We start from the raw sequence: 22,222 nt of genomic DNA on the forward strand, positions 1-22,222 counted from the left end.
TGTGAGCTAAATCACAATGGGCAGGGTATAAGACATAGGAAGCGCAGTGCTAGGAAAGTGACTACTCTGAGGCACCATCAGTTACCTAAGTTCACTAAAAGCACAGTTTCTTGATTCTTTGATCTCTCTGATTTAAATTTAAACGGGATGGTTATGGGTCTTCTTGGCACCCCTGGTGGTGATGACCAGCGGGCAGTGGCAGACGGCCCCAGGGGGAGGTCTCGGTGACGTAGCCCCAGGGTTGGGCCATCTGGCATGGGGAGGGCTACCTGCCTTCGGTCCTTGCATCGGGGCCTTGAGCACCTGGCAAACCTGGCATAGTAGGATCTGGCAGGCCGCCAGAGGAGGAAAGAGTCCACTTTGATTTGGATGGCACATCCCAGTATGGCACCATCTGACTGGAAGTGTACCAAGTAGAGAGGAAAGGTCAAAGGTGACTTCCTACTGGTTGCCGGTGTACATATGCCTCTGTATTTCTCTGTTAAAAAGAGGAAAACCACATAAAAGTTGGAATTGGAAGCATTGAATGGACAGATTATGAATGAACCATTGTACGTGTAGGAGTGATTTCATTTCCAAAGACCTAAGTTATAATCATATTGTGTGTTAGAAGGAATCATTATGGTTTAATGTCTGCTAGCACAGGCTTTTAACCTAGTTTCAAAAGTTCCCCTAATTAGATCATTACTTGATTAAAAAGTAGATGTTAATTAGCAGCGTGTGAAAAAACATCTTAACCAGTTGTCAAATTGAAAATTACAAAATGACGTGTGATTATGGTTCAGTAAGTCTGCTTTTATAGAATTAAATGAAAATGGATGTAATCTTCTTTAACTGTTAAAATTACAAAATGACTTGAAATTACCATAATTATATTACAACAGTGAATAGCAATAAGGTTTTATAATACAGTGGTTGTGTAAATTGATCCAATCTTCAGATAAGTAAGAAAGGGCATGAAACAGACTTGGTGATGTATATTGTTAAAATGACTGAAAACATTGGTCTGGTTTTGCCTCTTAAACATCCCTAGAAAAGATAGTCATTGAAGCACCAAACAAAGAAACACTCGAGATGTTTGGTCAAGCACGTTATGTTGTTTTTCCTCAAAATAAAAGGCCGGGTCCCATTAAAAAAATCATTTAAATATCAAAAAGGCCCACCTGCTTTAGAAAAACCCCACCTATGTATAATGAATAAATGACTGATTCATGAATAATGGAATGTACAAACTCCTTTCGATCCTCCACGTTGGAGGCAGTTGGGAGGTAATACAGTGTCGCACCACCAGGGCTCCCATGAGCCCCCTATCTGGCAGGTTGAAATATGTCCCTTCTCTATCGCAACTCATGCTAAAATAATCTAATACAGTATCACCTAATCTCGCAAGAGGACTCACTCAAGCTTCCTCCATGAAGGTCTTTGGGAAAGAGTGAAGGTAGATATCCCTATCCCCGTCTCTCTAATCTCTCCCATCTATCTGGAGCATCTTGGCATTACAAAGAAGTATGAAACAGGTAATACACAGAGACAGAACTAAATTGACCAAGACCACCAGACGTATCTAGTCTTGGATGATTTCTTTTGAACTCCATGTCAACGAAGAGGGCTGAGAATTCATCTTTGTCTGAATGGTAGAAGCCTTTATTTAGGCTCGGTGAACCCCATGAGCATATCGCTGCTGAGTGGATGAACTAATTAAGTCCCTGTTTCCTGGTGCACCAATCGAAAGCCCAGAAATACTAATGAGCTAAGCCCCGCTGTAGTCAGACACTATGAAATCAACCACCACCTGCACTCCCACTGTCCCCCTCTACAACTTTACATTGAAATGACACACCAAAAAGCATCCCTTTTAATGCAACTATATTCTAGGCACATTTAATATGTAACAACATTTAGATGCAGGAAATCAGATCGGTGAGATGGGGATGACCGTGAGGTTGGTGGATGATGGTGATTAGCACATGGTGATGGGATTCAAAGCCACTGAACACCTACGGCTCAATTACACACATGGGGTCAATGACCAGGAAAAACAACAAGAGAAACGGACATCCATATCCGGTCTCTAGACTATGAGAGTAGAGATTAAAAGACAAAGTCCAGTCAGGATGCCTCTACTGTAGCCTAGCCTATGTGTGGTGTCAAAACCGTCACTTTGGTGGCAGCTAATGGAGACTGATGGTTGACGGTTGGCTCCGGGAGCTGCGACATTGAGAGCAGCCCGATCAAAGCTTCATCTGAAGGCTACATGGTAATTTGGCAGTGATGAGGGCTGTTGAGGTAAACGCATTTGGATGCGGGTAGTTGTGGCAGGCAGATGTGGCAGGTAGTATCTCCAGATGTCTTCATCAGTCTCCGACATGTCTTTCAATGAGGTTTCACACAGATGGGAGCTGCCAAAAGCACCAGGCTTATCTCTGCAAATTTCATCCAAACCATTCCTTACTTCAAAGACAGAACCAAAATGGCCGCCCGGTCTCCAGATCTACCAAATCCGGTGGGAACCAGTCCAAGGCACATATCAGAACGCTAAAAAAAGCTTTACAACCCCAGTCAGTCTCAGATTTCTCACACCAAAAAAACATGCTAAACTAATTTACTGAACAAACATTATCTTACTGTGTAAACAATGAGATTAGACATCGGTTTGTTTTTGCACCTCAAAGTTATGTATTTTTTCATATGCACGCACCAGCTTAGAGATTCAAAGGAATTAACATTTTCTGGGCATGATTTATTTAACATATTAATTCACACCTGCCTTTGATATGTCTCTCACCTTATCAAGACAGGGGGCCCTTCCTCTCCACGCTCACAGCTGTTTGATGTTGCATTCTAGGGAAGGTTTTTTCTTCCATAAATCCTCATTTAATATTAATACCTCTATTCAATCTGCTAATAGGGCCACCACTCACCTGACTAGAATATCTAAAGCTACCGAGGGAAGAATTGAGTCCTTACAGGTTCACAAAAGGACAGCTGAAAGTGTTACTTCTTCACAGTCCAATCTGCAATATTCTCAAGGGAATATTGTATACTGAAAATGTAAGTAGAGTTTGTCCAATATCTATGTTGCCAAGGGAATATAGACTGAAATGATCAGTAGAGTGTGAACAGTCACCGATGCATGCCAGGTACAGCCAATGTGCTTTTTCATCTAACATCGGATAGGATGTCATTTACATACCATAAAAGATTGAGTTGAATTCATTCACTAAAAGGTTAATTCTACAGATAAATCATCATGTTCATTTGTTGATTCTACCTATACATATTCATCCTCTCTCCTTCACTTTAAGAACTGAGATCATCTAAATGAACAAGTTCATTTTTAGAAAAACGGAAGAGGAAATTAACTAATCTCTCTTTTAATTTGCGGAACCTATCCAGTATTGTACTGTATTAATAGCTGGTACTCAACCCTTTTTGTGTGCAACCACACCACTGTGGTAAACCTTTTTCCAGTTGTTTAATGTTGTCAGTGGGTAGCAGCGGAAGCGGGCAACTAGAATTCTCTGTTCTGGGCAAAAGCGAGCTGCATGTTTAATAACATTTAGGGGGAATTTCAATAACACATGTAAGATCTCTCTCTCACGTCCAGCTGGAGAAATATTGTGTGGACTTAATTAACCGGTGCAATATAAAAAAAAAATAACATTATTTTTCGTTTAAAATGGGTGACAAAAATAAAAACTGTATATATGTTCTATATAATAGCATTGTCATTTCTCAGCCCACGATTAAAAAGAAGCTCTGAGCTGAAGCTGATACAGAGCCAAGTCACGTACAGAGGGGAACGTATAGATATTAATGCACAGTAATCCTATCTGTCCTCATAGAAAGTCGTAATCTATTAAAAAACTACCTCCAGTGGGTGTGGTAGAAAAGGAGAAGAGAACTTTGCCGTTCGCTTTTTGGTTTTGAAAGTCCCTTGTATTGTGAGATGTCGGTTTTCCAGAGCGTAAGTGGGGCAAAAACAAGGTTAATCTCGAGTTTGATCTTGTCGCAGTGCCCATAGACGGCGCCAGACATAACCAGCTATTTATTGAAAGGAGAAACACATGTCGGCTGATGGTTCCTAAGGAGAGCAAATGCCATTCTATATTTTTTGGGGGGTGGGTTACCATTCTCGGTCTCCTTGTTTTATCTGGACCTGGTCAATTAACTGGAGCCAGTCATCTCATCCCACCTCATCTCTTTCACCCCGTCTGCCTCCCCAGCGTTTCTTCATTGAAAAAAAATAATCATTTTTATCTTCGCTTTCAGCCATACTCCTCGGGGTCACAGATTGCCTGGCATTCAATTTGTGCCACATACAATTCTGCACCTGATCAGTGCGGAGATGGGCCTAGATGGGACTGTCTGGCTGCCTAAAGAGGACATCCGACTGTCTTTCAATAGCTGCCAACAATCATCCTTGTCAATCTGAATGGCGAAAGGGGACACGAGCTGCTACGAGCTCCGAGGAAACTACTAATGTGTACACACTCTGTGCACGGCGATTCATCCCAATTCATTCCTATTTGCCTGAGTTTAAGGAGGAGAGAGAAGAAGACTAGCTGAAAGCTGAACCCATTCTGGCATCTTGATATAGGGCCTACTGTATGTGTCTGGAGGAGTGTGTTGTATCTCTGTGTGTTGCAGCACAACCTATTCCAGAAATGTTCATCTTGTTTCTTTTCCATCCGTCTCCATCTTCCTGTAGCTATTTACTGAAGGGACATAATCATCAGATCTGGAATCATGCAGCTGTTCCCGTGGATTGCTTTACAAAAGGTGTCGTTCAAATGCCTTATCTCGCGACTGGGGAAAAAGTTGCTGGATGGACGTATAAAACGTTCAATTTCTCGATGTGATTAGCAAGATAGACGTGGAAAAGTGGCTTGATGCATCAAAATGTTCCTCATGCTGTATCAAACGTCCAAAATGTCAATGGGATTAGCAGGATGTGTGAGTATATGAACGGTCCAGATACTCAACCATCCTCCTACTGGGAGGTTGGAACCTCTACTATTTCTGTCCAGTTCTGGTTAAAGGACAAACTCCACTTACTGGAGCTACGAACATGAGTGGTTCAACTCACTGCCAAAGTGGCTAGGCCTTGAATGTGAAACTCAACATTTACAATCAAATCTGAAATAATACATCTGACCAAACAAATCTAATATGAAAACTCTGCACTGGGCACATTCTATTCCATACGGAGAGCAGAGACGTACACACACAGAAGATAATCAACTCAATAACATGGCAATCAAGGAAATCCAACACTTGAGTCACAAAATGCATTGTGTTTCCCTGCTCAAGTAATTGTAAGAATATGATGCCACCAATGATTCATATTTTCTGTGCCTTTTTGCAGTTTTGAAGCAGGTGTGGACATCAACAGTACCCACATCATAGTGAACATAACTTTTCTACCAGAAGTCAACAGGGTTTTTGTTTTAAAGTAGTCTAACCTGATGCATGACACCAACCATAACACCCATCACAACAAATATACATATTACTATTTCCTACTCACTGTCAAGTCATTTAGCATTTTCCTGAAACACATGCAGAGGGAAAAACCTGATTCATAACTCAGTCATTCTGATTAACCCCTTCCATATTTTAGTCATCCTCAGATGTCTCCCTACTCTTCAGTATATACATAAATCATAGGCCGATATCCGAACAGGGATGAATTCTCGCAGAGACTGATCGTGTTCCACCTTGAAGCCAGGCCTTTCCATCGCGCTTCAATGCACCTCTAATGTCATGGCCCTGCTAAGCACACCTCACATCTCTCCCACACAGCACACACAGCCAGCTCCTCAATCACCATCACTCCCATCATCATGTCCATCGCCGTCTGCCTAAGTGTGTATGAGTGCATGTGAGATGGCTTTAAATAAATGCCACCAGTGAGCAGGAGAGGGGAACCAGAGAGGATAATATGCCATTACCACCACCTGCCTGGTATATGACGTGTCACTGGATATTATGAAGAGGGAATCCATCCAGACGTGTGATGTGCTGAGAGGGAGAACTAGCACTTGTATGACTGCACCACTGACTGTTATTTGAGTGCGAGTTAGTTATCCGAATGAACCAACATTTGTCAAAAGGTAAACTAGGGGTACTTTCAAAAAGGAAAGTGACAAAATGTTTTGTTGTTCATTTCAGCTGAATTGGCTGGTGAAAACTATAAAATCTGTAAACATATTCAAAATGAATGGGTTTGAATTAAATAAATTGTATAGTTAATGACAGATAAGTATATTTTATAGCAGTAATGTGCTCCAATGGCTTCCCATCCCTGCTGTCCAACATCTTGACACCAAACCATGCATGAAAAACACTATTATTTCACCTACATTTACAGCCCTGCAATCTATTTACCCCCAAGCTCTCAGCAAGCATCATCTACCAGTTGGCTTTTACTTGATTCAATCTCTATTGGTAAATAACTAATCTACTTCACTTAACACTACAGGAACCTGGAATATTGTCCAGGGCAAGCAAACATGAAAGATGATGAAATCATCAAAATATGACTGCGACAGGATCCAACAGTGAGTGGAGGAGGGTGGAAGGCAGGGGAAAAGGGCACTTACTGAAATGAAGTGTGCACTCCTGAGGCCTCCTAGGGTTGGATTAGAGTGCCACCCAGGTACATTACTTATAAACTCAGTTTTATTATTTGTCCATGCATGCAGAGTCTGGGGCTCTATAACAACAAGGAAAGCTGACGCCTTCAATATCGCTACTAGATTTTGTTAAGGTTTTCCAACTCAGGCCGTCTATTATTTGTGAATAATCCTCTGGGAGTTGTCTGAGAAAGAAAAGTGAGAAGCGAAGAGCAAACCTGGGCCTGGTGGGTTTTGTTTACAGGCAAACGAGGGAGGGCTGTTAGCCAGACTGGTAAATAAACGCTGGCTAGTGGACCGTGACGGCCTCCGCGGGCCCGCCGCCTGATCAGTGCCTGACCCAGCACATACCCTGCGGCTCAATTATCCCAGACAGACACCAGAGTTAACTCTCCTACCAGTGGGAGGTGGTGGAGGGGGGAACAGAGCTTGGGAAATGTTCTCCCTTAAGATAAGCCAATCATATGGTATTGATACAGTAGTTATCACAAGATTGTATGTCTGTCTATACAAATAAATATTAGTGTGTACAGTACCACAACCACCAACCAACTGTTGAATGTAGCACATTATGACAAATATTTGTATCTATTATAGAATATGACTAGATATTTACCAGTTGCTCAGTACTACCATTAGCCCCTTTGCCACTGTAGTTCGAAGGGAATCCCATTGCAATGCAAGTAAATTTGTTTCTATCGCTAATTCCTTTTGGAGATGGGGGATAATTGAAAGAGTGGATTGCACTGCGCCTTTGTTAGGCTGCTGTTATTGTTGTTCGTATTCAAGTGATGTTACTGTGACTCACTGTTTTGTACATGGGAGTTGGGGTGTGAGGAGTGGGAATACAGGAACAGCACAGTTGGTGGTGCAGGATAATAATAAAGTGCCAAATGACTGGAAAGAAATAGCAACAGAAAACACAAACTCTTCTCTGGCCATTTCTGGCAGGGCCAATGAATATGTAATAGTACATTTCTATGGTTGTGTTCCCTTGTTTAACTGCTGTGGCCCTGATTGTGTGGGTCTGTCAGTTTAGCATACGGCTCATTTAAATTGCCTGTTTGATTTTCAGCCATCTTGGATAACAGGTTGTAAATGTGCTCGGTTTAACACGACTGGCTACGCCGTGGCCACTACTGCAAGCAGGACCCGTGTCAACTTGACACCATCAAATTGTTGGTACACAAGCAAATTACAGAACATTTGATGTGGTAGAAAAACAGATCTTAGTTTGAAAGAGGACTTTCTTATTTTTTTGCTGCAAATGTGCCACCACTTCTGTATGAGACGACTGCTGTACAGAACCATAAATAGATTCCCTCAACACATAGGAACAGCCAGAGAGAGACCGTCGTCAAACCGAGACAGCTGGTTTCTCACAACACACTTCTCCACCAACTTTGTGATCAACTCACTCACTAATTGGCTACTAAAACGTTTGATTTTCTTCTTCTGTTCGGCTCATAAAGAAACTTCTCTGAGAAATGCTTTTGTTTCGAAGTATGTTTGATCATTGTATAGCTAAAAACTCATTTCATTTTCAGTATGGGTTTTGTCTTAAGAAAGAACTGCCTCAACTGGGCGAATGGAACCAGAGTATGGCTCCTAGCTTGGTTCAAGTCTGGCTTTGGTTCTGGCTCATTGATTCTGATTATATGACTCAGACCTGGGTTCATGGAATCCCAGATGGGCGGGGTTGGCACTTTTGGGACGATTCCATTGGTTCCATTGCACCAGGCAAGCACAGCTGAAATATTTGACAGAAAACAAATACTATTTAAACCCAGATCTGCTATGACTAAAGTGAAGACGTTTCTGAGCAATACTCGATACTGATGAGTACTGTGGCAACATGAATTCAAGGATGAAGCTTCAACACTATGTTGGCCCAATCTCAAATGGACCCCAAAGCCCTACACCCTATGCACTTGTGGAGAACCGATAGAATTTGATTGGTGTAAGCAATGTAGTTTAAACTTCTACCTAACCTACCAGATCTCCACAAGTGCTTAGGCAAAGGGGTAAATTCGGCATTGGGCCGTTGACTTCCATACCACTCAATCCATATAAATACCCATGATGCATGTGGGCACATTCTATATCTTCTGAGGCAGTCCAAAGATGCGGAGTAAACTTGTTACATGGATTGACTGTGTCAGGCTGCATCTTGTTATCTTGAATGACAAGCAAAGTATTTAATACCCTGACATTTCAATAATGTAAATATGCAGTCTCCTGGCACACTTTTATGTGCATGCAAGGAATATGCTAGTGCCACATATCCCCCGTTGGGACTCTGGTGTGTTTGCTGTAACCTTTCCATGAGATTTAAAATCCCAAGCCTGTCCCAACGTCTCTCCAAACAATGATCAGAATGTACAAATTATCTCAGCTCAATTTTGAGGCTAACATTTGAATCATCCATCATCTACATGTAAAATCATACAGTATTTCTCTCTCACACACACACACCTCTTCATCTCCTCTACTGCATGACCTCATCACTTAATCCACCACTGTCTCCTGGGCTATTATGAGAAGGCATATTCCTTCATATTCCAATCTGGCACAAACACAGCATGTGGGAACATTAATAACCTTAACTATGTAAATGCCCAATAGGTTAGATATACAGCAGCAGCACACATCCAATAAAAAGACACATAGACACCTCCATTTCTGCTCCACGAAGCATTGTCAACTATCTGTTTATTTGCAGCAGCGCTGAGATGGGAAAAATCTAAGAGTCTCTATTTATTTCTGCATACAGCAACAACTCTACATATTTAATGCAGTAGATCTATTCTTGCTCATTACAAAGTTACTTGCGTCACAAGTGAGAAGAGAGGGGGGAATTGTTTCACAGTTGCACACAATTAGAACCCAATCTATTCATATCACAAAACAGCACAGGTTCCATATGGCGGTGATGCTGCTGGGCAATTCCACGGTAACAGAATTATGCTGTGCCTCAAATTTTTCTATTCAACAAATGTATATCAAAAAAAATAAAAAATAACATTGAATTCAAAGTTCAACAAACCAACACATTTACTGGAAGAACTGTGCAGATGCAAAGTTGACAAATTATGTTTCCAAACTCCCTTCATTTTTTATGGGTCCACGTTTTCCCCAAAAATCGTAAATATCTGCTCCGAATTAAGATTCAACGATGTCTGCAGAAAGAATGGGGTGTCAGCTATGACACGACACATTGGCTGTGTTCGAAATCCCATACCAACATACTGCATACTTAATGAGTATATACTACTTACTATTAGTTCCTTTTAGTATACTCTAAACGAATGGTATCCTTTCAGTTGAGCATACTAGATCTAAGCCTGTCTACCGGAAGTTGATTCTGTTGCTATGCAACCTCTTGCTAGCTTGTTAGCATAAATTACTAGCTAGACATTTTTGTCCATTTGTAAATTCTGAGCGTTTCCCCTCTGAGCGTTCAGAGCGCACACTGGCCAAGGGGTAGGGTTGATCCAAGCATTCTGACCATCACAACGGCACTGCAGTCAAGCACACGAGCAACAGGCTAGCTACTTCCAGAGACAAATGAGAAAACACCTCACTATGACCATTTTACTCCTCGCCACAGCAGAGCTGGTTGGGCTGTTTTCATGTTATCCAGAGCGTTGGTGACTGTAACTGTCCTGCTGGCAAAAATTTAATTGAGCTTTTTTGCTGATGTTTACTGACACCGGCCATATTCAACAGGTGTTGAGCGGTCGTAAATTCATCAGTTATTCTCGCTCTGGTACACTCAGACGAGAGTGCTCTGAAATCGGAGTAGATAGCCAGAGCGAATTTATGTCCACTGAGAACTCACAATGACTCTACCACTTAGCTAAGAATGATGTGAATAATCAAGTTAATAAACGTTGGGTAGTTAGCTAGCATATAGTTAATATACTGGCAAGTTCAATGTATTAGTAGCCAACTAACGAGGTAGCTAGCTACCATACCAGTAGTACCTACTGGTGTAATGATATGCGGTTCACAAGGATAGAGTAGCCAACACATTGTCAGCCAACATAACGTGTAACTTAACTTACTTGAAAAGTCATTACTTTAATAAATTGCTCAACATTTGTCATAATTAGTTAAAGCAATTTATTTTTATCTGCTCTCGTTGGACTTCAGCTGCATATTTTCTGCCATTTTCTTCAAATCTGAAAATGGTTGTAAAGCCATGCCCATTTCCTGAAGAATTGCATTATGGGCCCTAAAAGTACAGAAAAAAAGTGTCCACTGCGTGTATACTTCATATTTTGATGAATGTAGTATGACATCTGGGAACTTTTGGCATACTAACTCTCTCCATACTATGACCAATAAGTATACTACATTCTCAATTTACATCACAAATAGTATGGTTAGTGCAAGTATTCAAACAGCTATTGACTTGAATTTACACCCGGTAACATAATTACAGTAATGGAATTTCATCATGGGTCCCTGGGTATAACTCTACACACTGGCTATTATTTTTATGAGCTCTGCCCCCAAATAAGACCAAATTTGGTTGGTCCAGACTGGACAAAATCTGAACCAATCATAGATGTCTATGTTTCACAAGTTTGGACATCAAAGTTCAGCACAGTAGAGTACAGCACAGAAGAGTACAGTTCATTACACTACAGTATAGAGTAGAGTTCAGTACACTACATTTCAGTACACTACAGTACAGTATAGAGTACAGTTCAGTACACTACAGTAGAGTTCAGTACAGTATAGAGTACAGTTCAGTAGAGTGTGTTAGCGCTGGGTAGGAACAAAAATGTGCACCACTGTGTATTAGGAAACCCTTAGCAAGAGACAAGGATGACCATTTAACTACTGCCTCAGAATAAATAGGTCATACTGTTGGTGTATTTGATATCCCCCCGCCTCAAATGCATAAGGTCACACTTTGGAAGATGGTTTTTCAAGCCCCCTCAGAAACACTGGGGGCATGAGAGCTGGTGATGTGTTGAAATGAAATCAGTTTCGTTCCAGACAGGAGTAAGTGTGGGTAATGAGGAATGGGGAGAAGGGTCAGACAGACTCTCTCTGAAAAGTATGGGGGAAACTGTCTCATATAAGCAAATGCTGAGGTGATTGTGTTATCTGTCTTGAGTGTCTCTGCCATGATTTCTTCAGGCACTTGATGATATCACTTAACAACAAAAGAGATGCATGTCGAATTGGCTTTGGCAATTATCCTGTGAATCCCACACTCTATAAGCGCACCATCGCGCGCACACACACACGCAATTTCACGAAAGTCAAACTGATGGCTACATTTTCTCTCCATTGATGCGCTGCGTGAATGTGCACATAGACCAATATTATTTTAAGACAACTGTACAAGTATTCACTTACACTGCTATTTTGCCCAGACCAGTGCACCATGGCTTGGTTGTGAGCGGAATCTCCGGTCAAAGCGAAGGTTGAACTGGTGAGTTTGAGTTCGTCCTGCCTCGAACTGGCCGCTCTCCTGTCCTCGTTGCTCCATCGCAATTCGGACCGTGTCACTCTGCTGCGCCCAGCCGGTGAGGTGATGCCCTCTCGAGAGTAACTCAGAGGTAGTGTCTCCCTTCTCTTGGGTGAGCCGGAGAACTTCACTTTATCGTCCCCAATATTAGCTCTCGGGCTGTTCCTACGAACTCGGTGCTTGTGTGAGATGTCGGGAATTAAATCTGCGCGAGTCTTCCCGACATCTGTATTTCCTGCATGACGGTTCATTTTCAGGTTGGAAACTTTGTACTCACCGCGCGGGGTGAATTTTCTCTGTTTACCACCACCGTAGTGCATTCCTCCATCGAGTAGTGCGTTCTTGGAACGGAACAGCATGTCAGTATTCCGTTTTCGCCTTGAGTAGATGTATTTCCCCTGGATGCATTCATCGGACCCAGCTGCGCAATCAAGCTGTTGAGTTTCTGCACTAGCAGAATTTAAACTCCGTGAAGCAATTGCCCCGTCTCCATTTCCAATAACTTCCTCTCCGTACCCTGTTGCGAATTCTCGTGTGTCCGTTTTAAACAGTAATTCCTTAATACGCCCCTTATCTCCCGGCTGACATGATCTGCAAGTTAGCTCTGATTTAGCGGCTAGAAAGAAATATATGATTATCAAAAGCATAAACCAAAAAACGTTATTGTGCCAAATAGGGCATAATCTGACAACCCTCTCCATAGCTGGTGGCAAAGAAAGATGCTCAGTCTGGATACAATACTTTTTTTTTTACTCTCTTCCCTTTGTGACTGTAATTGATGTTAAGCAACAGACCTCCTCGCAAATTGTGGCTCGTCCAATTGTTCTGCAGCGTTAAAAAGTGCGACTCGGCGAAGTGGTCCCAGATGAAGGATATGATCAAATGAAGCCCTGCGCGCGCGGGGGAGGAGCTGGTAGAATCCAGGGGAAAAGATAGGCGAGATTTCTTCTTGCGTCTGTGTTTTTTCCCCTCACCAAGAACGACGCATTAATAAATAATTTCGCATTAAATAATTTGTTAGCATTTATCGTACGTATGTAATCTTATTCGCTCTCTCTTTAAATACTATTGTTTATATGATTCCTTTGTCAATGTTGTTGGCTATTACTATGGTCTTGTTAACAATGTCCCTAACAGCTGTAGATTGTATCTACCAGTAGGCCTAGGTCTACTGTGCATAAGAGTCAACTTCTCAATCACATTTCTCAGAAGATGAAAGATGAATCTTTTTAATTGCTTTAAAGTTATAGTCGTGATATTGCTCTTGGGGGGGGTCCGAAATTAGAAAATATTAATTAAACTCAAATTATGCATAATGTTACGGATCACAGAGGTATGACGTATTAAGCAATAATTAAGATTTAAATAACCTCTATATGGGCATGACAATTATTATAGAATATATACTTTAGATCACATGTATCAAACTCATTCCAGAGGGCCGAGGGTCTACGGGTTTTCGCTCCACCCTTGTACTTGATTGATGAATTAAGGTCACAAATTAGTAACGAACTCCCCTCGCCTGGTTGTCTAGGTCTTAGTTGAAAGGAACAACCAAAAAACCCGCAGACACGCGGCCCTCTGTGGAATGAGTTTGAAATCACTGCTTTAGATTATCTCTCTACGTGTGATGTGAGAACATCATAAGAAATGTGAGGTCGTTCACTTGCCTACACGATACATCCGACATCTAAAAGAGACTCAAGGTCACCTGGGACTTGCTAGAACGTGCCTCCGTGCCAAATTGACGCCGTAAATATTTTTTTTATCTGAAAATATTTCATGACGTGAGAGATGCCGCCAGTGAAGAACACTGGAGTAAACATATAGCCTAGGTACGTTTATCATAATGAGATAATGTTAATTTCTCTTCACACATCAGAAAGAAGAGTGTTACCATTTAAAAGGCATAGGTCCCTAGACTGGGCAAACGGTCAATGTCAGTAACTTGGGGGGGAAACACAAACACGCCAGAAATGTAGCTGTTTGTTTTTCTCTGCCTTTTAATGACGTGATACGCTATATATTATGTATGCGATAATTGTTGCGCTGATGAGCATTTAAATGCATAGCGTGAAATACAAACTAACACAAACCACCTTGATAGTTGTTTTTTTCTTAATATTCAGAACATAAAGAGTTGTTGAAACAATAAATGGAGATATAAAAATATGGATTTTCTTGGCTTTCATCCAAGTAGCCTATAACGTCGGCCTCAGATGAAAAACCGATCTAATGGTATTTGTTAAGGTTTTAGATCAGTGGTGGGCTATCCAATTCCCAATGTGTATTTTTAATGTTTCATTCACCGTCATTGGTATAGAATTCCCATTGTACTGGAATGTTTCTCCTCTCTTGGTGGCCTAAAGTGTTAAATCCCCTGACGTCCTACCATAGACCTAAAATATATTAAGTATTGCCTCTCTCCATGGCACACTGCATTAAGCAGACATTTTGGATTGGATTAATGGTCCTGCGATGGGCAGGCCCCACGTGGCTGGAAGACACTTATCACACCTTTCTTCCCCCAGTGTGCACACAGGCACAAACACACACACACACTGAGGCAGACAGCAATAGACATGATGATGGGAGTGATTGAGGAGATGGCTGCCTGGCTGAGAGTGTGTGTGTGTGTGTGTGTGTGTGTGTGTGTGTGTGTGTGTGTGTGTGTGTGTGTGTGTGTGTGTGTGTGTGTGTGTGTGTGTGTGTGTGTGAGTGGGTGGTAGAGTCTCACACCCCATCATCTCACATCCATGTCTGGACACGCCATCCATTCACATAGAATCAATGCCCTGTCAATAGCAGAAATTGATTTGGAGGATGTTGCGGAATATGATATTCAGACCCTACTTTGTCTGATTTGTTCCCAGTTGTAGTGTTCTCGTATGCACTTGGACTATGAATGCACGACAAGGTCAATGAGTCACACAGAAAGAGGGACTGGGAGAGAGGAGGTACAGTATCATGACGCATAAGGAGGGCGGTTAAGTATAAGATGCCATCTGACTGAAGGTGACTGTAGAGGTGTGTCAAGCGTGGGTGATTCAGACTACCCTTTGAATATTTTGAGTAAGATTTCTGAAGGACATACAAGAAACTTCACTGAAGGACTCTTTCAAAAACAAGAAAATGTATGTCTCGTTTGTAATCCAAATAGTTGATTGAAATGTAACTTAGTCACGGAACCTCCTTTTTTAGGCTATAATTGTTATTTCAGGTTAGAAGTTTCTGTGACCGATGATCAACTGGGCCTCCATGCTACATAGCTACAACTTCTACTCATACATTTGGGATTCAATTACTTTTACTGCAGCCCTGCATTTCCCTAGTGAAGCTCCCAGGGCCACATTTCAACACCACAGCAACAGATAGCCTATCATAAAAACCATAGGCTCTATTAAACAGGCCTGCAACACCAACACAAACAAGTAATTGAAATCGCCAGACACAACCTAGAAAAGCCATGGCTTTTTATATAGTTATCTGCCAAAACATTCCCTTCATAAAAGTAGCTCTCGAACAAGGAAGTTGTCCAATACATGATCTACATATAGGCTGCGTTTAGACAGGCAGCCTAATTTTGATATTTTTTCCACTTATTGGTCTTTTGACCTATCACATGAGATCCTTTCACATCAGATATTTTGGTTAAAAGACCAATTTGTTAAAAAAAAAAAGATCAGAATTGGGCTGCCTGTCTAAACACAGCCAAATGGATCTTTTTCTAAAGGGGTAAAAGGAGTGGTGACTAGAATAAAGGGAAAAGGAAGAACTGAAGTCTTGGGAAAAAAATCGAATGTCTCCAGCTCCAGGAAAAGCTAGAAAAGACAAGAGATCAAGTGAATGGTTCTTTTCTTTCTACTTTGTGGAGTCTCAAACAGAGAGTTCTATTGAATAGAGATGTTTCCCGTATTACAGCCTTTATTTGGTATTCACCCTCTGTGTGGTTCTGCCGGGTTCAATCATCAGGTCAGGAGCAATCAGTTGGCAGTGACTCATTGAGAAGAGTTCAACAGCAGAGTTCAACACTTTCAATTTCCACTGTTTTGGGATGTTTGTTTCTCAGAAAGATTAATTGCCCGACCGTCCATCCATAACAATATGAGGTTTCAAACCCAAAGTCAGACTTTGGGAGAATCAGAAGCCCAATTGCTATAATGAAAAGTCACAAAAGTAGGCTTGACCGTGGGTGGTTATGTTAAGACCCCCGTTTCCAATTCATGATTCAAATTTCAATTCCTTTCTTCTAAATTGGCTCCGTTTGAATTGAATCGACCCCAATGTCTAGTGAATATAGTGAGACATTGGGACATGGTTAATTGGATTATCCGTTTAAACAGAACTGAGAGACCCAGGTTTTATGGCAATGAGAGATCTCCCCTAATGAACCAAGCCAGAGCTTAGCAATGATGTCACCCAGCTAAAACCAAAAGCCTCAGTCATAAAAGCATTAGACATGTACAGTAGCTTTTATAACAAGGACCCACTGAAGCCAGCCAATAGAATTTATCATCAGAGACTTTCTTGTTCAACACACTGAATGGTGTTAGAATACCAGATAGTTTTTTGTTGTTATTGTTGTTTTGATTACCTTGTGGAAAGTTAATATAAAAAAAAAAAATTGTTCCAAATTTTTCACATTGGGTGATCTTGAAGAAGGTTTGTTTTGCCACTCTGTGCAGTTCGGGAGCAACCGACTTGTACTTGATCAAGCACTTATTGTACTCTCCTTAATTCACTTAAGCCTCCAAATGTATGTTTTCTTTCAGGGTGCTTAATTGGACTATAGAGCTGCAAATTGTAAATGGTTGCAGTTATTATCAACAACAATGAGAATAAATAATTATCTTCCGGAATATTAACAGAGTCCTTTCCATAAAGACAGTTTGTGAATGATTTGATGTCTGATTTACTGTTATTTACAGTACAATTTTTACACTTAAGCCCTATTGTTCATTTAGTTCAACTTATTACAGTTCAATTGTATTTATTTAAACTTCTTACAATTCCGTTGTATTTAGTTCAACTTGTTACATACAGTTCATTTTTATTTAATTCAACTTATTTCAGTTCCTAAGTGCCCTGCTAACAAGAAAGAACAAAGGGACTGAAGATGAGCCATCCACCATCAGAAAAAAAAGCAGTCTGTCAACAGAGCTCTAGACTAAACTTCCTAGCACTCTCATCAACATCATCTGCTGCTGAAAAGTTTTTTGGAGGAGCCCAGGTAAGAGGGGGAAAAAGATCACTCTTAATCCATTTGAGGGATTAGATGAGCGACTACTTTAAAAGCTTTCACTACCGGGGCTGAAATATTAATATTTTGCTGCAGACTGAACATTACCGGGAGTCTTCGGAGTGAAGCAATGATAATTATTAATGACTCTTACTTCAGAAGCCCACTGTACTGAAAGAGGAAAGCATAGCTTCAAATTTGGACTCACCAGACTAGAACAGAACAATCTGTTATGGGATCACAGTTTTAGATCTTGCAGTTGTGACTTTTTTTTTGAATTGTTTACCTCAACCATGCTATGATGACTTTTTCATGAATCAAGTGTCTTTAAAAATAATAGGACAGATGCCTGGCTTTTATTTCAATAGGCGCATCAGTCTCTCGCTCTGTTGCACTGATGCTGGGATGTCCTTTCAAAGATTGTAGAAATGGGCGGGGTTTATGACTTTGGCTTTGGTAACTAATGACCTTCTGCCTTCTTACATTTGAGACAACGACTCCCATTGTTAGAGTGGAGACATGAGCACCTCATCATTATATGCAGATCTCTGGCTATAGACCTTTTTTTAATTGTTTGCTACCAATAATTTATATATACACTAGATGGTTAACTGGGGGCGCTGTTTTGAAGACAATGTGCCTCCATCTGGACACTTCCTCACCGTAATATTTTTTTTTGGGAAGCTTAAGAAATGCATATATTAATGTCTACATTTGTTTTTGCCACGTTTGTTTTGTTACAGACACCTTAATGCATACTTTTAAATTATATTATGTGAGCTAAACATATAAATATAAAAAACTATTTTTCCTTAAAGTGTCATTTTTCTGAAAGTTCTAATGTTACTGTCCCCACTACAACAACAAAAATGACTTAAACACATGAAATGTTGTCCTTGAAACATTCCTATGGAGGACTGTTTCTTCTGGGAAGTGCCAATATGGTCGACTGGTGACTTCTAAGCCTCTCATTGGCCAATACATACCATCTGTAATCCAAGGTTTATATACATTATTGTTTGCTACCAAGTTGATTGCACAGGTGTGGTGAGTTAGATAATTAGTGTGCTTCTCAGCCTTGCTTTCAGTGTGCCTAAGTAATAGCTCTAATCATGTTCTATTTTATGCAGCTCTATGTCTTTTAGTGTACTTGACTAAATATGGTAATTTAAAGTAATACATGCAATTAACTTAAATCAAGTTTTTTACAGTATTGCCTTGTCTAATTAACAAAGTAAAGTTCAGCTAATTAAATGTACATTCTCATTGGTTAATCGTTGTGTTGAGCTTCAGGAGCAAAGGTAGAAATGCTGTCCTTTTCTCTCAGCTCAGGGTTGAACTCCATTTTACAACTGTCTCCATGTTGACCTTAGCTGTCCTGATTGACTCTTTAGTCCTAGTAAAGGTCAGAGTTACAGTAGGCTCTGTTTAGAGCTGGAAAAGGGGTAATTCCTAGTTATGCTGTTTAGTGTTTAGGCCTCGTCTTCGCTGCAGTAGGAACCCTATTCAGTGGGAGCTATTAAATATTGCCTAGTCAGACCATTATTACTGTTCCAGCTGGCTGGAAGGCATTATTAGGTAGGTGATGTTGTCAAGTTGCAGGGACTTAGAATTGAGAAATTGCCCCGTTATTAAATTAAATAAATGTTTGCTCCATGATGTAGTCCAACAATGTGTACGACACCATCTTGTCTATGTCTAATCTTCTCTCATTGATTGCGGTGGGTGGGTGTGTGCCGGAAACGGCTGCATGTCATGACACTCGCCTGTGTTGATCAATACGAGAAGATTTGAAATAGATAAGATGGTGGCATACACATTGATGGATTACAGTGCATTTGTTAAGTATTCAGACCCCTAGACTTTTTCCAAATGTTCTTACGTTATAGCCTTATTCTAAAATATATGAAATAACAAAATCCTTATCAAACTACACACAATAACCCATAATGACGAAGCAAAAACAGGTTTTTAGAAATGTTTAGAAATGTATTAAAAATCAAAAACAGAAAAACCTATTTACGTAAGTACTCTGACCCTTTGCCATGAGAGTTGAAATTGAGCTCAGGTGCATCCTGTTTCCATTGATCATCCTTGAGATGTTTCTACAACTTGATTGGAGTCCACCTGTGGTAAATTCAATTGATTGGACATGATTTGGAAAGGCACACACCTGTCTATATAAGGTCGCACAGTTGACAATGCATGTCAGAGCAAAACCAAGCCATGAGGTTGAAGGAATTGTCCGTAGAGCTCTGAGACAGGATTGTGTCGAGGCACAGATCTAGGGAAGGGTACCAACAATTGTCTGAAGCATTGAAGGTCCCCAAGAACACAGTGGCCCCCATCATTCTTAAATGGAAGAAGTTTGGAACCACCAAGAGTCTTCCTAGAGCTGGCCGCCTGGCCAAACAAACTGAGCAATCAGGGGAGAAGGGCCTTGGTCAGGTAGGTGGCCAAGAACCCTATGGTCACTCTGACAGAGCTCCAGAGTTCCTCTATGGAGATGGGAGAACCTTCCAGAAGGACAATCATCTCTCCAGCACTCCCCCAATCAGGCCTTTATGATAGAGTGGTCAGATGGAAGCCACTCTTCTGTAAAAGGCACATGACAACCCGCTTGGAGTTTGCCAAAAGCCACCTAAAGACTCTCAGACCATGAGAAACAAGATTCTCCGGTCTGATGAACCTGAGATTGAACTCTTTTGCCTGAAGACCAAGTGACACATTGCAGGAATCCTGGCACCATCCCTACGGTGAAGCATGGTGGTGGCAGCACCATGCTGTGGGGATGTTTTTCAGCAGCAGGGACTGGGAGGCAAATAAGTATTGAGGGAAAGATGAACGTAGCAAAGTACAGATTGATCCTTGATGAAAACCTGCTCCAGAGTGCTCAGGTCCTCAGACTGGGGTGACGGTTCACCTTCCAACAGGACAACGACCCTAAGTACGCAGCCAAGACAACGTTGGAGTGGCTTCGGGACAAGTCTCTGAATGTCCTTGAGTGTCCCAGCCAGAGCCCGGACTTGAATCCGATCAAACATCTCTGGAGAGACCTGAAAATACTGTAGCTGTGCAGCAACGCTCCCCATCCAACCTGACAGCACTTGAGAGGATCTGCAGGGAAGAACGGGAGAAACTCCCCAAATACTTGTGTGCCAAGCTTGTAGCATTATACCCAAGAACACTCAAGGCTGTAATCACTGCCAAAGGTGCTTCAACAAAGTACTGAGTGAAGCGTCTGAATACTTATGTAAATTAGATATTTCCATTTTCTTTTCTATTAAATTTGCAAACATTTCTAAAAAACTGTTTTTGCCTTGTCATTATGGGGTAATGTGTGTAGATTGATGAGGAAAAACTATATATTTAATTCATTTTAGAATAAGGCTGTAACTTAACAAAATGTGGAAAAAGTCAAGGGGTCTGAATACTTTTCAAATGCACTGTACTTCATGTAGCAAAATAAATAACACATCATTTTGTAAATTCAAACAAACCCCTTGAAACTAGCCATGGAAGTTTAAAATGACATGTGTTCCAAGTTGGTAATTGAGGAGTATCGCCAATTAAAGGTTGGTCGAAAATTTTCGGTGCTACTCTTAACTTCACTAGGGTAGGGGGCAGCATTTGGAATTTTGGATGAAAAGCGTGCCCAAATTAAACTGCCTGCTACTCAGGCCCAGAAGCTAGGATATGCATATAATTGGTAGATTTGGATAGAAAACACTATAAAGTTTCCAAAACTGTTAAACTGTCTGGGCTAGAGGGCAGTATTTTCACGGCGGGATAAAAAATGTACCCGATTTAAACTGGTTACTACTCTTTCCCAGAAACGAGAATATGCATATTATTAGTAGATTTGGATAGAAACCACTCTGAAGTTTCTAAAACTGTTTGAATGGTGTCTGTGAGTATAACAGAACTCATATGGCAGGCAAAAACCTGAGAAAATTCCAAGCAGGAAGTGGCCTGTCTGACAATTTGTAGTTCTTCTTTCTAGTCCCTTTCGAAACTACAGTATCTCTGGGGTAACGTTGCACTTTCTAAGGCTTCCATTGGCTCTCTAAAGCCTTCAGAAAGTGTATTGAGGCGTCTCCTGTCTCTGGGCAGAGTATGGTAGCTCAGTTTGTCAGTGGTCTGCCTGGTGACAAAGAGATTGGATATGCGCGGTCCCGCGACCATGCTGTTTTTTCTTTTCCTCTTTGAATGAATACACTATTGTCCGGTTGGAATATTATCGCTATTTTACGAGAGAAATACCATAAAAAATGATTTTTAACAGCGTTTGATATGCTTCTAAGTACGGTAAAGGAACATTTCAATTTTTTTTGTCTCGAAATGCGCTCGCGCGTTACCCTTTGGATAGTGACCTGAACGCACAAACAAAATGGAGGTATTTGGACATAACTATGGATTATTTGTAACAAAAACAATATTTCTTGTGGAAGTAGCAGTCCTGGGAGTGCATTCTGACGAAGATCAGCAAAGGTAATACCATTTTTCTAATAGTAATTCTGAGTTTAGTGAGCCCCGAAGTTGGCGGGTGTCAAAATAGCTAGCCGTGATGGCTGAGCTATGTACTCAGAATATTGCAAAATGTGCTTTCGCCGAAAAGCTATTTTAAAATCTGACATAGCGATTGCATAAAGGAGTTCTGTATCTATAATTCTTAAAATAATTGTTATGTATTTTGTCAACATTTATGGTGAGTAATTTAGTAAATTCACCGGAAGTTTTGGGTGGGAATGCATGTTCTGAACATCACATGCCAATGTAAAAAGCTGGTTTTGGATATAAATGTGAACTTGATTGTACAAAACATGCATGTATTGTATAACATAATGTCCTAGGAGT

General features: G+C 40.9%; 1 protein-coding gene across 2 annotated transcripts in view; it reads right to left on the minus strand.

The window, feature by feature from the left end:
* The window catches only part of LOC106564712 (VPS10 domain-containing receptor SorCS1), a 157,557-nt gene extending 144,551 nt beyond the window's left edge, over positions 1-13,006 (minus strand). For both annotated transcript variants that reach the window (XR_006757943.1, XM_045691193.1), the window contains exon 1: positions 12,015-13,006. Coding sequence is in view for 1 of the 2 variants with exons in the window: in XM_045691193.1 (XP_045547149.1) it covers positions 12,015-12,827 (813 nt within the window). In the remaining variant the exon portion in view is untranslated. The remainder of the gene's footprint in view (positions 1-12,014) is intronic.
* Positions 13,007-22,222: the final 9,216 nt, after the last annotated feature.

The sequence above is a fragment of the Salmo salar genome, chromosome ssa12 (assembly GCF_905237065.1).
Source record: "Salmo salar chromosome ssa12, Ssal_v3.1, whole genome shotgun sequence".
Lineage (NCBI taxonomy): Eukaryota > Metazoa > Chordata > Actinopteri > Salmoniformes > Salmonidae > Salmo > Salmo salar.